This window comes from Eretmochelys imbricata, chromosome 13 (genome assembly GCF_965152235.1).
Source record: "Eretmochelys imbricata isolate rEreImb1 chromosome 13, rEreImb1.hap1, whole genome shotgun sequence".
NCBI classification, from domain to species: domain Eukaryota; kingdom Metazoa; phylum Chordata; order Testudines; family Cheloniidae; genus Eretmochelys; species Eretmochelys imbricata.
The window spans coordinates 6,402,216-6,428,569 of NC_135584.1; the positions used below are offsets into that span (position 1 = coordinate 6,402,216).

At 44.7% G+C, this 26,354-nt stretch overlaps 1 protein-coding gene across 2 annotated transcripts in view; it reads right to left on the reverse strand.

The window, feature by feature from the left end:
- The window catches only part of LOC144273725 (DEP domain-containing mTOR-interacting protein-like), a 59,582-nt gene that overhangs the window by 10,445 nt on the left and 22,783 nt on the right, over nt 1-26,354 (reverse strand). For both annotated transcript variants that reach the window (XM_077832412.1, XM_077832411.1), the window contains exons 2-5: nt 16,920-17,098; nt 9,681-9,804; nt 3,623-3,801; nt 1,894-2,079 (exon numbers count right to left, since the gene is read on the reverse strand). In XM_077832412.1, coding sequence (XP_077688538.1) covers nt 1,894-2,079; nt 3,623-3,801; nt 9,681-9,804; nt 16,920-16,956 — 526 coding nt within the window. In that variant the 5' untranslated portion in view covers nt 16,957-17,098. The remainder of the gene's footprint in view (nt 1-1,893; nt 2,080-3,622; nt 3,802-9,680; nt 9,805-16,919; nt 17,099-26,354) is intronic.

The window sequence follows — 26,354 nt, forward strand, 5'->3', positions numbered from 1 at the left end:
AGTTTTCAAAGATGATGGCCAATGGCTCTGCAATCACATCTGCCAACTCCTTTAGCACTCTCAGATGTAGCACATCCGGCCCCATTGACTTGTGCTCGTCCAGCTTTTCTAAATAGTCCAGAACCACTTCTTTCTCCACAGAGGGCTGGTCACCTCCTCCCTATGCTGTGCTGCCCAGTGCAGTAGTTTGGGAGCTGACCTTGTTTGTGAAGACAGAAGCAAAAAAAGCTTTGAGTACATTAGCTTTTTCCACATCCTCTGTCACTAGGTTGCCTCCCTCAAGGAAAGTGTGGGCCCCTTACTGAATGACTTTCTTCTTGTTGCTAACATACCTGAAGAAACCCTTCTTGTTACTTTAAACATCTCTTGCTAGCTGCAACTCCAGGTGTGATTTGGCCTTCCTGATTTCACTCCTGCATCCCCGAGCAATATTTTTATACTCATCCCTGGTCATTTGTCCAATCTTCCACTTCTTGTAAGCTTCTTTTTTGTGTTCAGGATCAGCAAGGATTTCACTGTTAAGCCAAGCTGGTCACCTTCCATATTTACTATTCTTTCTACACATCAGGATGGTTTGTCCCTGTAACCTCAAAAAGGATTCTTTAAAATACAGCCAGCTCTCCTGGACTCCTTTCCCCTTCATGTTATTCTCCCAGGGGATCTGCCCATCAGTTCCCGGAGGGAGTCAAAGTCTGCTTTTCTGAAGTCCAGGGTCCGAATTCTACTGCTCTCCTTTCTTCCCTGTGTCAGGATCCTGAACTCTACCATCTCATGGTCACTGCCTCCCAGGTTCCCATCCACTTTAGCTTCCCCTACTAATTCTTCCCAGTTTGTGAGCAGCAGGTCAAGAAGAGCTCTGCCCCTAGTTGGTTCCTCCAGCACTTGCACCAGGAAATTGTCCCCTACCCTTTCCAAAAACTTCCTGGATTGTCTGTGCACCGCTATATTGCTCTCCCAGCAGATATCAGGGTGATTGAAGTCTCCCATGAGAACCATGGCCTGCGATCTAGTAACTTCCGTGAGTTGCCGGAAGAAAGCCTCGTCCACCTCATCCCCCGGGTCCGGTGGTCTATAGCAGACTCCCACCACGACATCACTCTTGTTGCTCACACTTCTAAACTTAATCCAGAGACACTGAGGTTTTTCTGCAGTTTCATACCGGAGCTCTGAGCAGTCATACTGCTCCCTTACATACAGTGCAACTCCCCCACCTTTTCTGCCCTGCCTGTCCTTCCTGAACAGTTTATATCCATCCATGACAGTACTCCAGTCATGTGAGTTATCCCACCAAGTCTCTGTTATTCCAATCACACCATAATTCCTTGACTGTGCCAGGACTTCCAGTTCTCCCTGCAATCCGGTATGGCGTACTGGCAAGAGCCGATACACAGCCGACCATACCGGCAGCTTCCCCGGGGCTCCCGGCAGCGGTCAGAGCCCCTGGCCCTTTAAATCAGTGCCAGAGCCCCGCTGCCGGAGCCCTGGGGTAGCAGCAGCAGCAGGGAGCCCTGGGGCTCCAGCGGTGATTTAAAGGGGCCCTGGGCTCCTGGCGGTGGCTGGAGCTCCTGACCCTTTAAATCGCTGCCCGAGCCCCAGGGCTCCTGGCCACCGTGCCTGCTACTGCTACTAGGGGGCTCTGGCGGCGATTTTAAGGGCCCCGGGCTACCGGCTGCCACTGCTGCTACCATGGGGCTCCGGTGGTGATTTAAAGGGCCCAGGGCTCCCGGCCACCGCTACCGCAGCCGGCGCCCTGGGCCCTTTAAATTGCCGACGGACTTCCGGGGTAGCAACAGCGGCCGGGAGCCCACAGGCTCTGGCAGCGATTTAAAGGGCCCAGGGATTTAAAGGCCCTGCCCCTTCCAGCCAAGGCCCCACCCCAGTATCCCTGATTACCCGAGAGGAAGCTGGAGTTGCCTTGCTCCGGGTTGAGCTTGCGGAGGCAGAAGGGGCTGTCAGGGCTCTCCGACAAAGCCCGGGGCAAGTTCTCGTTGAGCAGCTCCGTGAGCCGTCGCCTCCGGCGGAAGTTGATCCGGAACTGGTAGAGCAGGTTACTGTCAAAGAAGTGGTGCTTGCTGGAGACTGGGAAGAGAACAGGAAAGGGTAGAGCGGCTGTCGGGGGGGGGTCTCATGACAAAGGGTAGCTAATATTTGCCATTCAGCAGCAGGGCTGGAGGAGGAGACCTGCTGTAGTATTACCAGTGCACCCTTTGCAGTGTTACAAGTTCCAGTGAGTGTCGCAATATTTGGTGTTTTTCTTTTATTAAAGTCCCAGCTCCTGGAGTCATGTGAGCTGGGGAGACGCTCAGCTTTCATTAAAAAACAGAATGTGAGTTTCTAATCCTCAGGGTTGCAGAGAAAAGCTTGAAACCCGATGACCCCCACCCCCCCAAAGGCTAAAACCGAACCTAAAGCTCAGAAACCAGAAGGCAAATAGAAGGAGCCCAACAATCATTATTTTTAAAGCCTCGGGCTTTTGGGGAGCCTGATTCAGGATTTTTTTTAATGCTCAGGATTTTCAAGACAGGGTGTGTTCTTATTCCCCTTTTCAGTATCACAAGGGTCTGGTGGGGGAGGGAAAAGGGCTATTCCATTATCAAACCCAGCCATGGGATGCAGCCTCATCCCTTCACCTCCCAACCCCCGCCTCTCTAACAGCCAGGCATGGCAGGGTGTGGGACTACACCTCCCACAATGCCTTGCATTGCAGGAGCACACCAAAGTAATGTTGATAATGTCCAGTAAAAAATATTCCAGTGAAAATCCCACAGTCCAATAAGACTGGGGTTATTACAAGCTAGCGTTGGGTTTACTGGTGGTACAGAAATAACTGACAGGATGTTAAGTTGATGACCAGTGAGGCATGGGCTCATCGGCAGGAATGAGATTTTTTTTTTCCCCGTTGGTTGGAGGAGGAGGAGGAGGAGGAGGTGGTGGTGGGAGAGAAGTGGTGCTGCTCTATCGGGGCTGTTTACAGCCCCAGAGCAACTAGAGGTTTTTGCTAAACCGATCAGCAGCGAAAGAGTTAACACCCTTTCCCAGAGGACTGAAGGCAGCACTGTCACAGAGCCATTGTTTCTCTGGACAAGCAAATTCAGAGTGTGCTGCAGATTCACACCCTGACTTGCTCCGCAGTAACTCGCCATGTAGACGAGCCCTCCGACATATGTGGCCTTAGAAATGGGTCAGATATTGAATGAGCCCCTCCACTTCAACTGCCTTATTTCTTCCATTATAATGTTGGCGGGGAATCTCAGATCTGATCTCTCTGTGCGTGTGTGAGAAAGGGAGAAAGACACCGAGCGTGTGCACGAGCAGGCTTCGAGTGTCTCGAAATCCAGATGTGAATCCCCGTTCTCTGGCTTGGGAATGACACTTTGAAGAGATGCCAAAAAGTGACTCAGATTCCGTCTCAAACATTCAAGGGTGACAGCAGCGTGCCCAGAGGGCCCCTCTTCTAAAAATAGAACTAAATGGACCCACTGCTGTCTCCAAGTAGAAACTAGCACTCGGCACACGACCAGCCTTTGTTACTTGTTATAAATGCGGGGTTGTTCCAAGCAAAGCAATGATAGCTAGCCCCATCCTTCACCTTTCTTCCCCATCCCCAGGAATTTCGGCATACCATGCTGAATGATCCCATGTTCCAGCAGTGCTCGGCCCAGCTCCACAGCTTCCTTTCTGTTTGCTGTCTCCCCTTCCTGGATGAGCCAGTCAATCATTTCACAGCCCAGGAATGTCCTCTGGTACTTCACAGAATTCTCCTCTCTCGCCTTCAGTATGGAGTCTTCTACATTGATCAGCCTGGCACAGAGAAGAGACATGCCAAGGGGTAAGGAGCGGGGTGGATCCAGAAGAGTGATCTTTTCTTTAGCCCTATAACTACACAAGCAGCATGGCAGGAGCTAAAGCCAACTGAAGCATTGGTTGTCCCACCTGTCATGAGCAGAGAGAAAATAAACAGTGGGGGAACCCAACACATCTTGCTACACCATAATATGCTTGATTATGTAACTCCAAGTGTCAGACTTTCCCCTCTCGAGCCATTAGCTTAGGGCAGTTTTTGGAATGACGTTGTTCCCATGTCAGAATGCTGTATGTGGAGGACCCAGAAGATGAGTCTCATGGTAACATCAAAGCCAGTAAGAACCATAAAGACTGTCTAGGATGTTTCATGGATTTGATTGGGTTTTAAAGGAGGTGGGCATGCTGGAATGGGTGAGAAAAACAGAAGTCCTCAAGGAAAGGAAGACTCTTCCCCAGCATGGAGACATGAGAGGTAAACAGTGTAGCCTGTCCAAGCTTCTACTTTCAGTTCCACCATAAATAAATACTCACTCCTCACTGAGGATATGGTTTATTGGGCTACAAAGGCTGGAAGTGCTGCTGTATGAGGAAGGACCAAAGAACAAAGCATAGCTTGGCTACAGTGATGGAGGGATAATAATTACCTAAGGATTTTGAAGGTGTGAACATCATGAAAGGAGAACTGCTTACGGTGGTACAGCTAAGTGTGGCCGGACAAAATTAAGGAAAGGAACATTGCAGGCTGAACAGTAGGGTAAGCTTCCAATGAGTGTACTTTGTTTGCCCACGAAATCTGCACTGGTTTAGCTAAAGGGGCAATTTTAAACTGAATTAAGCCAGTTCAAACCCTAATGTAGACACTCCAGGAATCAGTTTAAGCTAAGATGAAATAAATATCCACACAGCCTATTGTGGTGGTTTAACCACATCAGTTTAAAACCGCTCCTTTATTTAAAACTGATGCAGTTTTCTCATATAGATAGCCATTGGGCTCCCAAGGGAAATGGCAAAAGCCCAATTGCTTAAGACAACTATGGTGAGAAAAAGCCTTTTAAATGAGGTGTTTAACCCACATGATCAGAACCTAAATTCTAGGTCTCATTCAAAACACAGCTGAGGAGACAGGTGAGTCACTCAATACTTTAATGTGCAATGGAAAACACCAGCTAATTTTGAAAAGATTAGCCATAATGAGCTGTGCAAGTAATTGTAACAGAACCCAAAGCCAAGTTAGAAAGGCAGCATGTGAGTTTTGCTTGTTTCAGGTGAACCCATGCAAAACATGCTCCTTTCACGTGGATTTGAATCAAATTCAGGCACAAGAGGTGGTTTCAGCACAGCCAATTCAAGGCCAACTCAAAGCAAGACAGAGCACGCGAGCCAAAAAGCAACAAAAGGTTCCTGTAACCCCCTGAAAATCTAAACTGCTAGAAAGGGCACAGCTTAAATGCAGTTAAACCCGCGGTTTCCTGAATTCTGGAAGGTTAAAACTGATGTGTCCTCAAGAGGGTGCCCTAACCCCACATATGCAAACAGCTAGATACCTTCCAAATGCATTTCTTAGGGCTTGTCTACAATTGAAATGCTACAGCAGTACTATAGAATCACAGAATATCAGGGTTGGAAGGGACCTCAGGAGGTCATCTAGTCTAACCCCCTGCTCAGAGCAGGATCAATCCCCAACTAAATCATCCCAGCCAGGGCTTTGTCAAGCCTGACCTTAAAAACTTCTAAGGAAGGAGATTCCACCACCTCCCTAGGTAACACATTCCAGTGTTTGACCACCCTCCTAGTGAAAAAGTTTTTCCTAATATCCAACCTAAACCTCCCCCACTGCAACTTGAGACCATTACTCCTTGTTCTGTCATCTGCTACCACTGAGAACAGTCTAGATCCATCCTCTTTGGAACCCCCTTTCAGGTAGTTGAAAGCAGCTATCAAATACCCCCTCATTCTTCTCTTCTGCAGACTAAACAATCTCAGTTCCCTCTGCCTCTCCTCATAAGTCATGTGTTCCAGTCCCCTAATCATTTCTGTTGCCCTCCGCTGGACGCTTTCCAGTTTTTCCACATCCTTCTTGTAGTGTGGGGCCCAAAACTGGACACAGTACTCCAGATGAGGCCTCACCAATGTCGAATAGAGGGGAACGATCACCTCCCTCGATCTGCTGGCAATGCCCCTACTTATACATCCCAAAATGCCACTGGCTTTCTTGGCAGCAAGGGCACACTGTTGACTCATATCCAGCTTCTCGTCCACTGTAACCCCTAGGTCCTTTTCTGCAGAACTGCTGCCGAGCCACTCAGTCCTTAGTCTGTAGCGGTGCATGGGGTTCTTCCGTCCTAAGTGCAGGACTCTGCACTTGTCCATGTTGAATCTCATCAGATTTCTTTTGGCCCAATCCTCTAATTTGTCTAGGTCCCTCTGTCTCCTATCCCTACCCTCCAGCGTATCTACCTCTTCTCCCAGTTTAGTGTCATCTGCAAACTTGCTGAGGGTGCAATCCACGCCATCCTCCAGATCATTAATGAAGATATTGAACAAAACCAGCCTGAGGACCGACCCTTGGGGCACTCCACTTGATACTGGCTGCCAACTAGACATGGAGCCATTGATCACTTCCCGTGGAGCCTGACAATCTAGCCAACTTTCTATCCACCTTATAGTCGATTCATCCAGCCCATACTTCTTTAACTTGCTGGCAAGAATGCTGTGGGAGACAGTGTCAAAAGCTTTGCTAAAGTCAAGGAACAACACGTCCACTGCTTTCCCCACATCCACAGAGCCAGTTATCTTGTCATAGAAGGCAATTAGATTAGTCAGGCATGACTTGCCCTTGGTGAATCCATGCCGACTGTTCCTGATCACTTTCCTCTCCTCTAAGTGCTTCAGAATTGATTCTTTGAGGACCTGCTCCATGATTTTTCCAGGGACTGAGGTGAGGCTGATTGGCCTGTAGTTCTCAGGATCCTCCTTCTTCCCTTTTTTAAAGATGGACACTACATTAGCCTTTTTCCAGTCGTCCGGGACTTCCCCTGATCGCCATGAGCACTTCATTGTAGACACTACCTAGGCCAAAAGGAGGGGGAGGGGGGTTCTCCTGTCAGTATAGGTAAATCACCTCCCTGAGAGGCGGTAGCTAGGTCGATGGAAGAATTCTCCATCCACCTCATGCTGTCTACACTGGGGGTTAGATTGGCTTAACTACACCACTCAGGGGTATGGATTTTTCTAGCATAGACCAGGATTTATGCTATTTTGTTTAGCAAATAGCACAATAACAGAAGTATAGCCTTAATCTGCTAATTTCTGACAGATTAAAGTCAGAACATGGGTCCAACAGAGGACAGACAGCACATGCCGAGTTCTGTACAAGTTTGCCCAATGGTGGGTTCCCACTTCAGCTGCAGTTTGAGATTCTGATTGCTAGGTGCTTAGCCACAACACAGCATTAAGATGAGTGAGTGCTTGAAACCACCAGGTACAGAAGTAATTTAGCCCTGGCCAGGGACAGCGGAACAGAGGAGCCCAGGGGGCCCATGGCCCTTCCACTTTTTCAGGCCATAAGTATGAGGGACAAGGGGAAAAGGGGGTGGAGAGGAGCGAGTGGGATCTTGGGAGGGAAGAGGCAGCACAGGAGTGGCACTTCGCAGTCAGGGACAGCGTGAGGGTGGGCTTTTGGGGGGGCGGTCCCACAATTCACATGTCTGTGCCCTCCCCCTCCCATTCCACACACACACATTTAAAGGGTGCTTCTGCCAATCCTGGGCCTGGCCTACACTTAAAAACTAGACCAGGCTAGCTACATTGCTCAGTGTCCTGAGCACCGGAATTAGGGCCACCTCCTCCCTGGTGTAAACGTGGCAAGTTTGACGGGAGAAGTCTTCCCTCAACCTAGCTGCAGCTCCTTGGAGAGATGGAGTCACCACATCCATGGGAAAACCGCTGCCCTCGACGCAGGAAGCATCCACATGGCGGTGCGACAACAACACAGTTGCAGTTGCCGTCCTGCGTCGCTGTAGCATTGACGCGCCCTTCGTGGCTGAAACGAGTTTAAACCCAGCACTGGATCTGATTCTAGGAAGAGACCCGTTCCGAGATTTAGAACTGGAGGGGGTTGAAAAAAAACAAAAAATGAACCCCAAAAGCCAAAAAAAAAAAAAAAAAACCCCAAAAACCCCAGGCATTGAGATAGAATTGGTGTCAGTTGTGATTTTTTTTTTTTTTATGACAAAAATAGGATCTGATTTTTTCTCCCCTGCCTCCAAATTTGCCACTGGAAAAGGAGGGGGGTGGGGAAACCAAGAAGCCAAAAAGGTTGGGCGGGGGGGCGGGTTTCAAAATCCCAGAACCTTATGGTTGTTTTGTAAAATGCAAAAAAACAAACACACACATGAAAATTTGGAAAAAAGTTAAATTTTTTCAAAGTTTTCCAAGACAAACTACTAACGTTTTTCAATCTGCTCTAACAGAAGCCAAGAAATGTGTCACATGACGGGAGATGCCAGCAACAGCATCCAAGTCCAATGCAGGAAGAATGGTGAGGATCCCTGCTGGCATCAGGCCTGTGTTTCCCTTAGAGGAAAATAACTCGTGTGAGGAGATTATACACAACTTCTGGAATTTAGCTCCTCAATTCCAAACCAAGCCTGTCCAGGGTTTCATTTCAGGCAGAATAGTTAGCCTGCATATAGCTTTTTTATACTTTTTGAAGCAATGTAAAAGCATTGATCATATAAGATAGCCCCTGCAAGGTTGGTATTTTCCATTCCCATTTAGCAGATGGGAGAAAAATAAAAACACAGAGATTAAGTGATTTGCTTAAGGTCAGCACGGAGTAGTAGTAGGCTCAACGTCTGGAACGCCAGGTTCCCGGCCCTGTGCTGGGACCACTAGAACATACTGGATAATTGATTATAACAGAGAGAAGGGGGAGGGCTGTGGTTAAGATGTGAGATTTGAGATCAGTTCCTAGCTTTGCCAGACTCCCTGTGTGGTTCCCCTGTTGGTAGATTGGCTGGGCCATCTGAATTCAACAGCCCAGAAAGACCCATCTCCTTTTAATCATTCCTACCTTACCAGAGCTCTGCTTCCCCACAACCACAAAAGAGGGCAGCAACGCTGATCAGCTACTTGTGTTCTGCCTTCCAGTCCTATTAAGAGGCTTACTGGAATGTAGAGATCCAGATTCTCCAGCCCATTTCCCCAGTCAGACTCAGAGAAGAAGCTGTTTTTTGACCTGGAGGAGTAATTAGCGAAATCTCCACACACAGAGAGAACCCATCTTTGCGTGTGTGTGTTTCTGTGTCTTCCTCTTCCCCTCCCCCTCAGTGAAAGGAAGCTGTCCATGGAATCTAAGCTACATGTCGGAGCACCCACATTACCAAAGTATCTTAGCATCTCATAAACTTTAATGCAATTATTCTCACAACACCCCTGTGAGGCAGGACAGTGCTGTTGTCCCATTGTATAGGGGGAAAATGATGCAGAGAGAGTCTAACTGATTTGCCCAAGGTCACCCAGGAAGTCTGTGGCAAAGCAGGACCTCAAACCCAGACCTCCCAAATCCTAGGCTAGCACTTCAACCATAGTGAACCATATTCGTTAGCAATGGCTTGAAGCCCAGATCTGGATCTGAATGTGAACTCCCCCCCAAAGCGGCAAAGAGTTCTGATCCTGCATTCCAATTCACAGCCATCTCTGCACTTCAGTCCAGATAGTCCTGCAGTGAGAAAGGCAGCAAGGAGTCAGAGCTGGAGATACCAGTTGATGGCGCAAGAGAAACATTGGCAACGGTTCAGATTCCTGACTCTGGAGCTGCAAAGGCAGCCAGCAGCCTGCACGGTGATAGACCTTTCAGGGAAGGACTCACGTACGTCTCATAAAGGCTCTGCCCCCTCATGAACACCTTTACATCCTTGTTGAGAGGGAAGGTCCCGTCGTCCTTGCGGAAACGGTACAGCAACTTGGCATCCTTGTAGTCTGAGTGTTCATCACAAACTGGAAAGAAAATCAAAGCAGACGACATCAGGACTGCAGGCTTAAACACTACCCCATAATGCAAACTCCAGCCTGAGCACAACACAGTTTTCAGTCATTTAGGAGGTACAGGCAGTACACCGTGGCCCAGGTTCCAGACCTCCAACTTTATGATTACTACAATGAGCTGTGTAGAAACCATTCCTGCATGCACTAGGGCAGATGGGCATTCAAACACCAAACAGGGTCCCATGCACAATAGCTGCACACCCGTGTTTGGGGCAGGCAGCCAGTCACATGCACAGAACTTTGCAGGAAGGAACTGGAGTAAGTTCTGGTCCTTAATAGCTACATTTAGAGCTCTCATTAGATGACTGAATGGAAAAGGAAGACTTTTTTTTCAAGTCTAAATGTTGCAGTTCACCTATAAGCTTAAAAAAAGAAATGCAATCCTCTCCTAGTCCCGTGGGTTAAAAAGCCACTGCCACTTTTAGGCAAGCTTAGAGAGGGTGGGGGAATGTAGCAGCCAAAAACCCATTCAATTGCCTCAGAATATTTACATTCCTTTTCCCCTATTGCAGAAGCTTTGATATCTAAATGCAACTATAAAAGAGATTTTTCCACACAATCAATCTGCATCCACTCTGCCCGATTCATTCACATGGCAATCCATCAGGTCTGACATCAGATCTTTAAAGTTAGGTGCATGCATCTATAGCCACCTAATTTAAGGGACCACACCTCATTTGCATGCACACCTTGGGTATTTGTGCATTCCTCATTTGTACATGCCCTCTGGGAGGTGCGTGCAGATATGTGAGAGACCATTGAGAGACAATATGGTCACAGAGGCAGACCACTGTTCTAAGGACCTGGAAGAACTGAGCTCAGCTCTCCCACTGACTTACTGTTTGAACTTGAATAAGTCACAGCGCCTCTCTTCCTCAGTTTCCCCTACCTGTAAAATAGGGATAATACCCATTTAGGGAAAGTGCTTTGAGATCCATGGTGAGCTTGCACTAAGTGGTAAGTAGAGCAGGTCAAAAGTTTGGGAGGGGTTGTTCATGTCAAAAAGGTTTTTTCCTGTTGTAAAAAAAGTTTTGTTTCAGTAGGAAGAAACAACCTATTAATAAAAAAAACCAAGAAACACAAAAACATCCCACCCCACCATAAGAAGGAAGATTTTTTTTCCCTATTGAATTGTGGGGGGCGGGCAGGAGAGGAAGAATTAATCAGAGATTTTAAAAAGTTGCCTTTTGAAGTTTCATATAAAAAATGTCACAGAAAGTTTGGAGTAAAAAACAAAATGTTCATTTCTTCAGGAATGTTTCGTAGAACTATGCCTGCCTTTGCTTGACTGGCTCTAGTGCTAAGTATTATGGTAAGACTTAAAAAACGTGCTCCCTGAATTGCCTTCATGGTGACAAAATGCAAAGCTACAAACACAAGATGCAGCAGGCAGGAGGAAGTCTATTCAAGCACACAGCTGTTTTAGAGATTAAGGGAGTTTTGCCCAGCGGTGTTGATGGTTCCTATGGCGTTACAATCAGTTTCATGGGAAGGAGAGGGATAAATGGAAGTTAATATGCTCAGAGTCTTACAGGCTTGAGCCCATGGAAAGAAGACGCACTTTTGCAGCTTAAAGGCCTGGCAGACAATACCCAATTTCCAATTCTGGGCCCAGTGTATGCTATAGTACCTAGTTAGATCATATCTCACAAGTAAGCAATAGTCCAGGCAATGCATTTCATGGTATTATTCTTGACCCTCTCAAGGATGTTGGGACTCGCTTAGGGGAAGGGGAATGGATTTTAACTAGCCAGATTCCCAGCAATTCTCTCCACATGGAGGTGAGCAGAGAGCCCTCTTACTAGAGGACTAAGAAAAAGAAATGATCACAAATCAGGAAATAATAAAGTCAGCCGCATGCATTCAACAGGGGATTAACAGAAACGTGGAAGGATGACGTCTTTGGTGACCAAAAGCTTCGGTCCCGCCCAGCGTTCCAAAGACTTTAATCAAAAAATGGTTTTCTTTGAAACTGTCAACCTGGTGGTGGAAAAAAAAAATAGCTGGCAAGATGGCAAATAATCAGAGTTAAGTGTTAATGGTTAACTCTGGACTAATTGCTGCTCCTTCAGGCTGCTGTAATAAAGGGCAGCAAGAGAGGGTATTTTTATTCATGGCAGCCTAATGTACAAGGTATTCATCTCTCACCAGGCAGCCGATAACAACAGAGAGACTGTTTGCATCGCAGTGGTCAAGAGGGTTGTTTCTAAACTCCACTACAAAAGAGGGGTTGAAGTCAAGGAAAGCTGCACCTGCCTTCCACCTCCTCAGCTCCAGTAAGGAGAGCGTAAATGCGAACTCCAGTGTTACCACACTCCTGTTGTTAAGGGCTTAGGGGAGGTTTTCAGCTCCTGTTTAGGCACCTGAATGAAGTGGGCAGATTCTTCATCAGAGCGCCGTAGCGCCCACTGAGAACAGTGACATATTATCCCATCTCCCTTCCCCCGCTAATATCGAGATGAAGGCTCTTCTTGAAAATCTGGCCCCTACAATCTGGATTTTCAGCCTTCATTTTGTACTCTCCCCCATTTGGATCTGCCCTGTCATGCCAGATCTCATAGGGTGAGAAACTCTTCTTAACAAGTCTGAAAGACTAAGTTAATATGGGGACTGCCCCAATCATTGGTCTGTCCAGCATTTAGCACAACGGGTTTGCCACTTTGCACTAGGTGCCCGGGTGTTACAAGCAACAGCTATTTAAATTCACCTCTGATTGTCATTTCTGTAAATAATCTACATTTCCATCCTGAAGTGCCCAAAAGGTGTTAGCTATAGTCACAAGATCACTAACATGCAGCTACTTCTGGGGCAGAGCTGGACAAGAACACAGGACAGGTACATTTTCCCACAGACATTAACTACACCCACTCTACCTGCGCATACACGCAGTATTCTGCACCCTCAACTAAGTCAAACATGTTCTCTCTTGATCGTTTGGAGGGAAATTTGGGGCTTTGGTGACAGGATTTTCCACAAAAAGAAACGCGTTTCCTTTCCATAGAAGATTTTGTTTTATCACTGAAAGATTTTAGCTGAAAACGTAAAATGCTGATGAAAACAAATGGGGCACATTTTTGGTTTTTTGGCATTTCACCTAAAACTTTCTGTGGGGAAAAATGTACCAGACTAACCCTCAACTTACAGACACATTTTTGTAACTTTTCAGCCAGAGGAAATCTGCCAGGTCATTTTACAACCCTCCTTCCAAAACTGGAGGTTAAAATCCTGCAGGCCTGAAAGAGAGAGCGGTGTCCGTTGTTCAGAGGGTGGATGCTCACCTCTGGGTGGGGTGTGCGGAAGGAATAAATAGTGTCACATGAATAAGGTCTCTCATAACATCTAGCACTTCCTGCTGCAAGTCAGCCCAGAAATATGCCACAAGATACAGAAAGAGAGAGAGATTTGGGGCCTTTTGCTTCTGAGAAGAACCAAGAAAGGTGAGCAAACACAAGCTGGAGAGAGTCACCAAAACTTCTACAAGCCTCAGAAAAGGCTGAGTGTGAAGTGAAGACTTGAGGAAGAAGGGTACTTGGGAGAGTGTTCGGGCCAAACTAGCCATCACCTCCCCAGCAAGACGAGAACACACTGAATTCTTTGGAGGACACACTGGACACGGCTCTTAAAAATCATCTTTTTAGACTCCTTCCCCTCCTCGTGGCCTATAACCAGACTAGAGAGGCAGGATGCTCGGAGAAAGAATCAGGCAATCCATCGTCTCATGTACTCTCTGCCCCACAGACCCCGGAGCTCCCCTCACCACAGCCCAAGGCTTTGCTTGTACACACTGTCCCAGACTGCAGGAAGAAGGCACCCTAGGAGTCTGTGTTTATTTTGGTTTCAGCCAGCGTCAGGCTCTGTGTGACATACACAAGCCAGCCTTGTGTAGCTCCTGCAGGGGAAACAGGCCTGAAGTGTATTCTGCCAAACTGTCGGCTGAAAGCTGAACATTCAGGCCCATTCAGCACAAGTCGCCCTTGCTCCTTCCCTGACCATTTGCTCTCCGTTGCAGATTTTGCCTTTGTTAAGTATATCGCAGAGTGTGCGCATCACGCAACAAGTTCACTCGGCTGGTCAATCGCAGAGGCTGTTTCCATTCCCTCAAGTGCCCTACGGTTATATGGCTTGAGTCCATGCATTGGACACTAAGGACAGATGTTACATCCTGCAAAGTTAAGCAGCAGTGCAGAAAGACTTCAATGAAGGCAAGAGATCTGGCAGCAAAACTTACATTCTGTGTGCTATTAAAGAGAGAGGACTACTCATTTAAATAAGTGCAGAGAGTAGTTTGAGTCTCTCCTTAAAGATGGTTCTAGCATCAAGTATGAGGACCTCAGATGCCCCAAAGCTTGGGTCTGATTCAACTATGGGGTTTTGGCTTGGCCCATTATAAAAACCAGCAAATATCTGCAAAATGTGGATGCTTATTCCATACCCAGTCACAAGGGTGTGTATAACTAGGGTTTGGCCTTAAGACCAATGGGCGTGCTAGATTCTCTGCACTTGAATTCTACCAGTCACGACCGAGGGTCTGGATGACACACTCCAGTTCAACCACCAGTTATTGAGCTTGATGTATGAATCAATGGGTGAAATTCTGCGTTATGCAAAAGGACCGAATGGGCCCTTCTGGCTTTTTGTTGTTCCAGGGAGGGAGAGAGCAAGCTCACTTTTATTCGCTGCTAAAAAATAAACTGAGCTGTCTTGCCCACCTCCCCGTCCCCTTTCCTCCCCTCGGAAACCAAGCTGATTGCATTCCTTTCTATAGTCTAAATGGAGCTGCCATTTTCACTGGCAGGATGAGGCTGGGGACAGAGCTCGTAGGTAATCCTGCAATGGGACCACGTGCAGACACCGCTTTGCCAGAGGTGCGGAGGCTTTAGTTTTGGGAAGCAGAGTGCAGTTTGTTATTAACCCTCATGCGATTTTATCTCCAGGAAGAGGATTTTTAGTTTCCTGATAACATCCTGGGAGTTTTTGATTGCGTGTTAAACAGCTAGATGTTTTTAATCCAGAGGATTGTCTCCCACCAGATCACCAAAGCAGGAACACCAGTGCCTTGGGATCTGGTTCCAAACATCTCCAAGTTTCAAGGAAGTGGGGTTAATCTGATGTGGGATTTTGGCCCAGACTCATCTCTAGTCAAATCAAAGTTAAATGTGAGACAGCCACTCTTCACACTACCAGCAAGTGCCCACAAACATCTTTCATGCCCATGCACCAAGGGTGAAATCCAACCCCATGTGAAGAACCAGCCCAGGGACCGTTTATGCACCATGCAAGTCTGACCACAAGCCCTCAGACAGGTTTTAAGAAGTGCATCTGTCTTGTACTGATCCTCTATGCGGGGCTGAGTTTCACCCTAAACGAATCTCTTGCCTATGCCTCAGTCAACACAAGCAACAAACAGCCTCACCCTAGCTGCCGTGTATGAAGTAGTGTGGCTGAGTGAACAGTGCACTGGCCTGGGACTCAGGATACCCAACTCTGGTGCTGGGTGACCTTGGGCACATCTCTTCCCTCTGTGCCTTAGTTTCCCCATCTGTAAAATAAGGATAGTGATTCTGACCTCCTTTGTAAACTATATCAGGATTGATTGATGTAAAGCACTACATAAAAGCTAGTTGTTATTACTACAGTTACAACCTAGCGGTTGCCAGAAGAGTTCTCAAACTATTTCCTTCATCAGGGAAGACAAGGATTTGTCTAAGAACCATCTGAAAACCAGTCTCCAGCCCCAGTGGTCTAGAGCAGTGCTACTCAAAGCAGTGATCCGCGGACCGGTGCCGGGCCACGAGCCATGGGCTGCTGGTCTGCGCGCAGATTGGGGGAAAAAAATGCCGGCCCCCCCACATCAGATAGCTTGAGAAGCACTGGTCTAGAGCATGGCAGGGCCAGTCCAGTTCTCTCAAAAAGAAAGGGAAATAAATCTGTTAACGCCAACCAGGTTAACTGTGCTAGAATGTAGATAGCAACAGCCATGTTTAAACATGAGAGAATATACAAAAAAGATTCTAGAACTCCCAGCACTGGACCCTAAGAAGTTAGACCCTAATCCTGCAAGCATTTATGCAATTGGGGCTTTAATTCTAATCTCTGCCCCTAAGAATTAAAGTATTTTTATTATGCCCATTTTTCAGATGGAGATACGGAGGCAGAGATTTAACCAAGGAAGGCATAGAGCAAGTCAGCATCAGAGTGAGGATTAAACCTCAGGAATTCCTCTCTCTTGCTCCAATACTCAGTTCTCTGGACCATGCCTTTCCCAGGTATCTAACAACATGACCCAGGCCAGTGTTTGTATAAAAATAAAGCACAGCTGTTGCAAGTTAAAAAAAAAATTAAGAGCCAGAATAGTAGGAGCCATTGGTCAGGACCCGTTTGGAGCTGGGTGCCAAGTGAGTCTTTAAAGACAGGCCTTGAAAAAGGCACTGTATGTTTTTCATTTCCACGGGAGGCTTTCCTGCATGTTTGCATTGGCCCCTGGGATGCCACAATCCGATCACAGTGTAGCGCTCGCTGGCATGCAAGCTGCACTCCCACTGTCCCCACCCTAGAGATGAGCTGGAATGTCAAGGGACACTAGGCTGGTGCAGTAAAAATGAATTTTACTACATTCTTTAAATTTCTTCTATCATGCAGTTTCAGCCCTTTGAGCGTTTGCGTAATACAACCATGTTGCAGGGATGTCCTGGTGTTCAGGACAGGGTGACTGAGCTAGAACCAGTTGCATTATTGGTCCACCTTTTCCCATGAGACACACCTCCGAGGGTTATTTCATTCACGTGCAGCCACAGCCTCTCTTCTAGAGCGGCTGCAGTGCAAGAGACTGTGAGCACAGTGCAACCTGCGAAGTAGTGCAATTAAACAGGAGTCCAGTTCTGCACATCTCAAACTCCAGGGGATCATTCCATTGGCTTCAGCTGAAGTACTCGCATGAGAAAGGGTTGCAGAAGTGGATCCTAAATAAGTAAGTCAGTCTGATAAGTGGGAACAGACTGGGAAATGACCAGTCCAGACACTGAATTTTCTCTCTTGGGCAAGTTAAAGGGTAACTAGAATTTACAAACCATGATGGATGATGTAATGGTCCATTAGCTTCTGCATTAGGCGGATGCCTGTCTCTCGGTCTGGTGCTTCCTTGTGGTCAATCAGCCAGTCTGTAAGCTCCTTTGCAACAAAGCAGTTGGGGTACGTTCGAAGGTGGTGGCGCCTGTCCTTAATGAGCTTTCCATCATGAAGTCGAAGCCTAAGATGAGAGAACACTATGAAGTGTATGTGTGTAATTTCAGAGACATTTTAGATTACATGCCAGGGATGGATGTGCCACCATGGGCTTGGAGATTACAGTAGTTTAGACAAGAGTCTGGATGCTTAACCACACCTCTTTGAATTGCAAGATTCTGTTAGTTCTCATAAGGTTTCTGTCTTGTGAGGTTGCTTGTACCTTCCATTGCTAGTCCTGACCAGAACACGGAGGGAAAAGTAAAGTGAAAGTTGGGACCCTCAAAAATCCATTCACCCTGGATTTGGTTTGAACTAGATCTTATTTTGCCTAAAATCGGCTGATCTTTCCCGAATACTTCACAGTAAACAAATATGCTTGTAGGTATGCAATGTAAGAGGAGACATTACCAGATGCTATTTTTTTCTGTCTTAAAACATGGGGGAATGATTTCATTGGTGACAGACCATAACTGCTCCAAAACTTCGAGGCTGATTATTCCCTATCGCCACCGCACATTCTGCATTGTTAACTTTTACCATCATCCACACTAGTCGTAGTCCTGAACAGCATTCTGGGGGTTATTTTAACATTATTTAGAAAATACACAGCAGCTGAGTGAGGTTTGTGAAGAAAGGCAAGAAGAAAACTATCACTCCTGCTTGCCCCTGTCTGTAGTTAGCTCTGCTTATCACCACCAGGAAAGCAAGTCCTAGAGGTCAGCTATAGTATTCAGCACTAATAATCAAACAGTCGTAGGTCACATTGGGTTGGGATGGGAATGTCAATCAGCAACACTGGTTTTGCTGTATGTATTTGACAAGGATGAATACAAGGCAGATCACTTCAGGGAGTTATGAATTCCTACACAAAAAACTTAAACAGTACACATTTACCAGTGTGTCCAGTCTGGAATGAATGTCTGATATGTATGGGATACCAATATTAGAAAGTTAGATTCTATATGAGATACTTCCATCAACAAAGAATCTGGTAAAAAAAATTAAAAGAAAATAATAAATATCTTTTAGAACTGACAATGTCCAATCTAGTCTGGTTTAGATAGTCGGGGCGGGGGGGATACAACTGGGACATATACAACTCCTGGGGCCCATTTCTGCAAAAGCTCAACATCACAATGAGTTTGTTACTTCAGTAGAAATATTTGTGTGAGTAAGGGTTATTCGTATGATTAAGGCTTTGAATTTTGTAATAACCTTCACAGCTGAACAGGGTCACCAATCAAACAGATCTTGTATTCAAGCCAAAACCAAGTGGAAAGGACAAAACCAAAGGTATCAAACTTGGCAAGCATGCTGCCTCAGTCATCACTATTTTCAAAAGGTTAACGCTGGAAAATGCACAGGGCATGAATCCTACCCGAACAGGAGCTGTCTGATAATATCATTTGTTTAACACCGAGATGTTTATAGTTTCAAAACATTCATCATAAGACGCTCTTGCCCAGGGCCACTGTATTCTGCAAGGACATTAATCACAGAGCATTTCTTTGTTTTATGCCTTCAGGTGGGTTTTTCCCCTGCCCACAACAGAACTTTATATCAATTCTATTAGCTGTCCCATGGATCATTTTCTATACAAGACAATGCGTTGTCTAACAAATTGTAAGAAGCATGCAAACAATTCCCACATCACCACATACTATGCCCTGGAACCTCCCAGATCCATACAGTATTTATGTTAAAGGATTATGGGAACAATAGAACCTCAGAATTCTGCAGATTGTGAATTATTGGACAAAGGCAGGTTTAATAATTGATGACTGCAGTTAAGACTGCCAATTAAGAATGAGAATGGAGATCTGTCTGCCCTCTTGGCATTTTGCATATTAAGGGACTTGTGTCTAGGCTGCAAAAATTGCACCTGCAAATGCTGCTGTGCAAGCACAATGATCTGCATATGCCGGACCCACAGTGGGATTTGTGAATTTAACAAGCATAAATGCACAGAAGTTGTGATGCTCTTCAGGTACCTGCATTCAATAATTTGGCCCATAGTTATCAGAGGGGCGGTATGGTAAAAACTCTAGTTCTGTGTCTGTGCCACATCTCACAGCTGCTCATGTAGCTCAGCAACAACTAGTGTTAAGATGAACACGGTCAGAAAATTGAAGCTTAGTGAGACTCTGAGACTCGAGAGCTTTCCAGGGTTGCTCCTCCCATTAGCTACTCCTCCCTGCCTTTGGACTTTCCTGTCGGCCTCTTCAGTTTTCTCCACCTCATGAGGGGCCCCATCCACAGCGAATGCAACGGGTGCTGGTTTGAGCGTTAGGTACTTTCCAACGCCACCACCAATAACTTGCCCACCTGCATCCTCCCCGCAAAATAAAGCCTCAGTCTGAATCCCAAAAGCTCTGACCCGATGCCACCAAATTCAACATGAAAACTGGAGTCTTTGGGTAAGGCAAACCTGGACTTCAGCAGCATCTGGGACCCACAGCTGTCTAAGACGCACAACTGGATCAACAAAAGCACCAGTGAAAAAGCGACGTTGCAAGGAGGGAGCCTTGCCGTGCTGAGAGGATGTGTGTTCCACTTGAGGAACAAGGAAAGCTTTGAGGTGGTTTTTTTCCAAACTGGTTTGATCGGCCTTACATTAGAAGCATCCCCAGAGTTAATATCGCTATATGAGGGCATAAGCACAATTTCAGCCCACAAACCCTGTATTTTTTAAAAAATTCTGTGAGCATGCACAGGGCCCACTAGCGCACCACAGAGAGGCAAGGAAAGCAGTCCAGTAACCCAAGGGATTTCCCAGTCAAGAAGTTCGGGTAGAGTTCATACCTGTATTTTATGGAGTGAGATATCCTGCTTTCCAATGACCAGCCAATAAGGACCAAACCCGTATGTCCTTGCTCAGCTTTTTATTCTGTTTTCACTTGGAAGTTTTGTCCAAGTAGGAAGATAGCAAACATTTTAAGTCCCAACTTTTTGGAATTAATTGAGAAACTTAACAGTAACAAGTCACTGGGACCAGATGGCATTCACCCAAGAGTTCTGAAAGAACTCAAATGTAAAATTGCGGAACTATTAACTATGGTTTGTAACCTGTCCTTTAAATCAGCTACTGTACTCAATATCTGGAAGATAGCTAATGTAATGCCAATATTTAAGACGGGCTCTAGAGGTGATCCTGGCAATCCTAACGTCAGTACCAAGCAAATTAGTTGAAACAATAGTAAAGAATAAAATTGTCAGACACATAGAAGAACATAAATTGTTGCACAAAAGTCAATATGGTTTCTGTAAAGGGAGATCATGTCTTACTAATCTATTAAAGTTCTTTGAGGGGGTCAACAAACATGTGGACAAGGGGGATCCAGTGGACATAGTGTCCTTAGATTTCCAGAAAGCCTTTGAAAAGTTCCCTCACCAAAGGCTCTTATGTAAATTAAGTTGTCATGGGATAAGAGGGAAGATCCTTTCATGGATTGAGAACTGGTTAAAAGACAGGGAACAAAGGGTCAGAATAAATGGTAAATTTTCAGAATGGAGAGGGGTAGCTAGTAGTGTTCCCCAAGGGTCAGTCCTAGGACCAATCCTATTCAACTTATTCATAAATGATCTGGAGAAAGGGGTAAACAGTGAGGTGGCAAAGTTTGCAGATGATACTAAACTGCTCAAGATAGTTAAGACCAAAGCAGACTGTGAAGATCTTCGAAAAGATCTCACAAAACTAAGTGATTGGGCAACTAAATGGCAAATGAAATGTATTGTGGATAAATGTAAAGTAATGCACATTGGAAAAAATAAGCCCAACTATTCATACAATATGATGGGGGCTAATTTAGCTACAATTAATCAGGAGAAAGATCTTGGAGTCATCGTGGATAGTTCTCTGAAGACGTCCACGCAGTGTGCAGCAGCAGTCAAAAAAGCAAACAGGATGTTAGGAATCATTAAAAAAGGGATAGAGAATAAGACGGAGAATATCTTATTGCCCTCATATAAATCTATGGTATGCCCACATCTTGAATACTGTGTACAGATGTGATCCCCTCATCTCAAAAAAGATATACTGGCATTAGAAAAGGTTCAGAAAAAGGCAACTAAAATGATTAGGGGTTTGGAACGGGTCCCATATGAGGAGAGATTAAAAAGGCTAGGACTTTTCAGCTTGGAAAAGAGGAGACTAAGGGGGGATATGATAGCGGTCTATAAAATCATGAGTGGTGTGGAGAAAGTGAATAAGGAAAAGTTATTTACTTGTTCCCATAATGTAAGAACTAGGGGCCACCAAATGAAATTAATGGGTAGCAGGTTTAAAACAAATAAAAGGAAATTCTTCTTCACTCAGCGCACAGTCAACCTGTGGAACTCCTTGTCTGAGGAGGTTGTGAAGGCTAGGACTATAACAGGGTTTAAAAGAGAACTGGATAAATTCATGGAGGTTAAGTCCATTAATGACTATTAGCCAGGATGGGTAAGGAATGGTGTCCCTAGCCTCTGTTTGTCAGAAGGTGGAGATGGAGGGCAGGAGAGAGATCAGTTGATCAGGTTAGGTTCACTCTCTCTGGGCACCTGGCATTGGCCACTGTCGGTAGACAGGATACTGGGCTGGATGGACCTTTGGTCTGACCCAGTATGGCCGTTCTTATGTTTTTATATTTTTATTTTCTCTCAAGAGAATAACCTGCCATGCAACATTGAAAATTGCCTTTTATTTTAGGGTTTTGGAGGGATCAGGGAGAAGCATCCTGTCAGAATGCTATCAGCATTGGGCTGCATTGGATGCCAGTTTTAAAGTCCCCCTGCCCAGCCCACCCGCTCCATAAAGAGGTAGACAGACATCCCCCAAAATGTTATCTCCTTAGTACACAACAAGAGAATTACTACTTTATAGGAATGTTTCTTATAGATAAGAGTTAAACCACGAATACTCTATTGTTATCATGACTCTGAAGAAGTCTGTAAAACTCTTATATGTTGTCTTGGGTATAAAAACATGTAGAACGCAAAGCCACACCAGGATGAGTCCTAACTGAAATTAGTTGGAAACCCACAATTCAGACATTGTTTCTAGTTTTGCAGTATTCATGTTTCACTTTTTTAGAATTCTACAAAAACTATTATACAAATCTTGTTTAAAATAATCCCCCCAGTTTCTGGTAAATAAAACATTGGAACAATGGTTTATATAAGAGATATTAACTTTAGATCAAACAAATTGAAGAGTTAGCAGTGTTACAATTTTTAAAGCATTTTTGACTAAGTAATTTGGGTCAAAAATTTTGACCAGCTCTAACTAAAACCCCAGAAGTGAACACTCCCAAACTTTGGGGGAATTCAGCATTGAGTCTGAACACTGAGCCTCAGACCCATCTCTCATGTATAATGACTAAGGGTCTAACTATGGTGTACTGTATGGAGCTCTGAAACAGTGATGAGCTATGCTTTCAGTGTGCTGTACCTTTTAATTTCTAGCAAGTCCACCATACTGCTCTCAGAATTACTGCAGCATGTACCAGAAGACACACAACATGCTCTCATGTACACATTGCTTTTGTTCTTTTTGTTGTTTTCCTTAGTCTAAAAAGGAAATTATACACATTTTGTTCTTTTTGTATGGAAAGAGGTAACCCTGAGTATATACCAACAGGCCCTTTGAAGAAATCATTTGACACATACACGAAGAGTAAGTATATTATCTTGAGAAAAGCAAATCTAGCTGAAACTGAGATTGACTTATAATTATCTTGCTTCCAGATAAAGATTGCTAAATAAGGGTGTGTCATATGACATTTAGACTTTTTCTTCTACATGCCAAAAACCATTCGTGTTATGCCAAAAAAACAAACAAAAGCCCCCAGAATAATAGAAGGAGAAACTGGCTGCTAGAACACAAGAGTCAACAGTTATGAAACACTTTCCTTTTTGGCCGTTGCTGCCTGTGCGTTTGTTTTGGAGGGGTTGGCTGAGCAATCATGCTGTTTCTTTGTCAAGGTCACTAGAAAAACACCATTATTCATGCCCTGTGACCTTGTTCAAAGCAAATCCACAGCACTTTAAGGCAGTGGTGGGGGACCTCAAGTGTTCTGTAGGTTTATTCACTAGCATTTTTGTTTTGTTTAACATACAAGAGCTCACTAAACTATGGTAATTGTTTAAACACAGAACAGATAATCCACTGTCATAGGTTTGGGGCTCAGACAGTTCTCAATTATCCTCTCCTGACAAGAGAGGCTCCAACACTTGAATCCAGCTTTCCTTTGATGCCGGTTTTCTTTGGTACTCTTAATTTTTCACCCCTTTTAATGAATTTAGTGCTCAAAGGTTTCAGACTGACAGAACCATACCCCAATAATGCGATCGGATTGGTAAGTGGGACTCCATGCATGCACAGGAGTCCATGCCTGCAGATCTGATTGCAGGATCAGAGCCCTAGAGAGAAGTCCTCCGTCCACCGATTCCGTATGGGCAGTGGCAGTTCCAGCTTCTCCACACTCTTCCACTAGTGCCCCTCACAGTTAGAGTGGCTCAGAAAACACTAAACATAATCTGTGAACATTTTTGAAAGAAATGAACATTTCTCAGTTCTCTTGCTCAAGATTTGCATAGAAACTTGCAAGTTTTGTTAAAAAAATTTGAACGTTTTTCGTTTTTTCATAGAAAACCTGGAAAAAGTTTGAACAAAAACATTTTCCATAAAAGTTTTCAACTTAAAGGAAGGTCATTTATTGAGAAGAAAATAAAGTTGTTGAACCATAAGTTGTAGCTAGCTCTATTCAAAGAATGTCTGAAGAAAACATGTATAATGTAGTATTTCATCTTCATGTCCATATAGCTCAAACTTTTCAAGACTGACTAGTGATTTGGATAAACCTCAATATTTTGGTGCCCAACTTGAAAGGACCTGCTTTTCAGAAAGTCGCGCCCCTAACGGTGTTTCCAGGTGGGCTCCTCAAAAATTGAGGCATCTACATGTCACCAGTTGCTTTTGAAGATGGCCGTCATCTGAACCTGTTGATAACTACTAAACAACTATAACCTTTATCACTGTGGTTTCTGGGGAAACTGTCCTCTAGGAATTGGACTAATACTTCTCAACTCATTTAAAATAACCTACTGTACAACTCTAATGAAACTGAAATCTGTATTGATTCCCTAAATAACTCCAAAAATGTTACAAACATGATAGTTTCTCTCTTTCCAAATTTACTCTTTAATCCTATATTTTACATGCTACACCAAAGTTTTTTGCAGTTCTTGCATTGGGTCACTTCCAGGCCCAGTGAAAGATTAATAATGCCAGACTACACTGAGTTGAACTCCTCCTTGTTTGCAGGGGGAATGGTATTCACCTGGTCTTGCAGCTGAATCATAGGCTTTGTCTTCGTTATTTAAAAAAAAAAAAGGGAGGGGGGTATATTTTACATCCACATGTCCCTTCTGACCTTGAAATGTATGAACTTTATGTGGCGACAAGGCACTCGTAAATCTTACCTTGATGTAGCTAGTCAAAGTTAACCCTGTACCACTCACCAGTGTTTACCTTGACTAGCTACATGGAGCTAAAGACTACTTGTCTTGTCTCCACTAGGGTTTTACATTCAGATAACTATCTTGTGTTAGTTCTCTCAGTAAAAATATCCTTTGTTTTTGCAGTAAAACATAGCCTTAATATAAACCAAACCACTAGAATATCTTACTTTTACATAGCGTCTTCCATCTAAAAAGGCTTCACAGACCATAGGCCAAGTTCTGCCCTTGGCTGTTGGAGTGAGGCTCCCATGACACAGTCAATCTTTCAAAGCAGAGTGCCCAGTCCCAGAGGACTGGTATAAATGCTCTGTTGTTCTCATTCTCAGCTTACAACGATATCTTATATTGAACTAGAGAGAAATCCTCTTCTAAGAGGATCGATCTGGGCAACTCCCCTGTTGTTCATTACTTTCAGAGAAGAACAACGTGTGGACCCACAAACCAGTGAACCTCCCCAAGTCAGACTCTGGCATAGAAGCAAAGTCTCTATTTTAGAGCAAAAGATTGGCATTTGCAATGCTTAGGAAAACTCCAGAGTGGCTCACTTGTGTGGTAGTTAGCTCTAGTTCACACTCCCATAGCAATTAGCACATGAAATTGCAAGCCCATTAGCAAGAATTTTTAATGAATCTGTAAACTCATGGGTTGTACCGTATGATTGGAGAATTGCTAACATAGTTCCTATTTTTAAGAAAGGGAAAAAAAAGTGATCTGGGTAACAACAGGCCTGTTAGTTTGACATCTGTAGTATGCAAGGTCTTGGAAAAAATTTTGAAGGAGAAAGTAGTTAAGGACATTGAGGTCATTGGTAAATGGGACAAAATAAAACATGGTTTTACAAAAGGTAGATCGTGCCAAACCAACCTGATCTCCTTTTTTGAGAAAGTAACAGATTTTTTAGACAAAGGAAATGCAGTGGATCTAATTTACCTAGATTTCAGTAAGGCGTTTGATACCATGCCACATGGGGAATTATTAATTAAACTGGAAAAGATGGGGATCAATATGAAAATTGAAAGGTGGATAAGGAATTGGTTAAAAGGGAGACTACAGCGGGTCCTACTGAAAGGTGAACGGTCAGGCTGGAGGGAGGTTACCAGTGGAGTTCCTCAGAGATCAGTTTTGGGACCAATCTTATTTAATCTTTTTATTACTGACCTCGGCACAAAAAATGGGAGTGTGCTAATAAAGTTTGTGGATGATACAAAGCTGGGAGGTATTGCCAATTTAGAGAGAGACCGGGATATCATACAGGAAAATTTGGATGACCTTGTAAACTGGAGTAATAGTAATAGGATGAAATTTAATAGTGAGAAGTGTAAGGTTATGCATTCAGGGATTAATAACAAGAATTTGAGTTATAAGTTGGGGAAGCATCAATTAGAAGTAATGGAGGAGGAGAAGGACCTTGGAGTATTGGTTGATCACAGGATGACTATGAGCCGCCAGTGTGACGTGGCCGTGAAAAAAGCTAATGCGGTCTTGGGATGCATTAGGCAAGGTATTTCCAGTAGGCATAAGGAGGTTTTAGTACCGTTATACAAGCCACTGGTCAGACCTCACCTGGAATACTGTGTGCAGTTCTGGTCTCCCATGTTTAAGAAGGATGAATTCAAACTGGAACAGGTACAGAGAAGGGCTACTAGGATGATCCGAGGAATGGAAAACTTGTCTTATGAAAGGAGACTCAAGGAGCTTGGCTTGTTTAGCCTAACTAAAAGAAGGTTGAGGGGAGATATGATTGCTCTCTATAAATATATCAGAGGGATAAATACCGG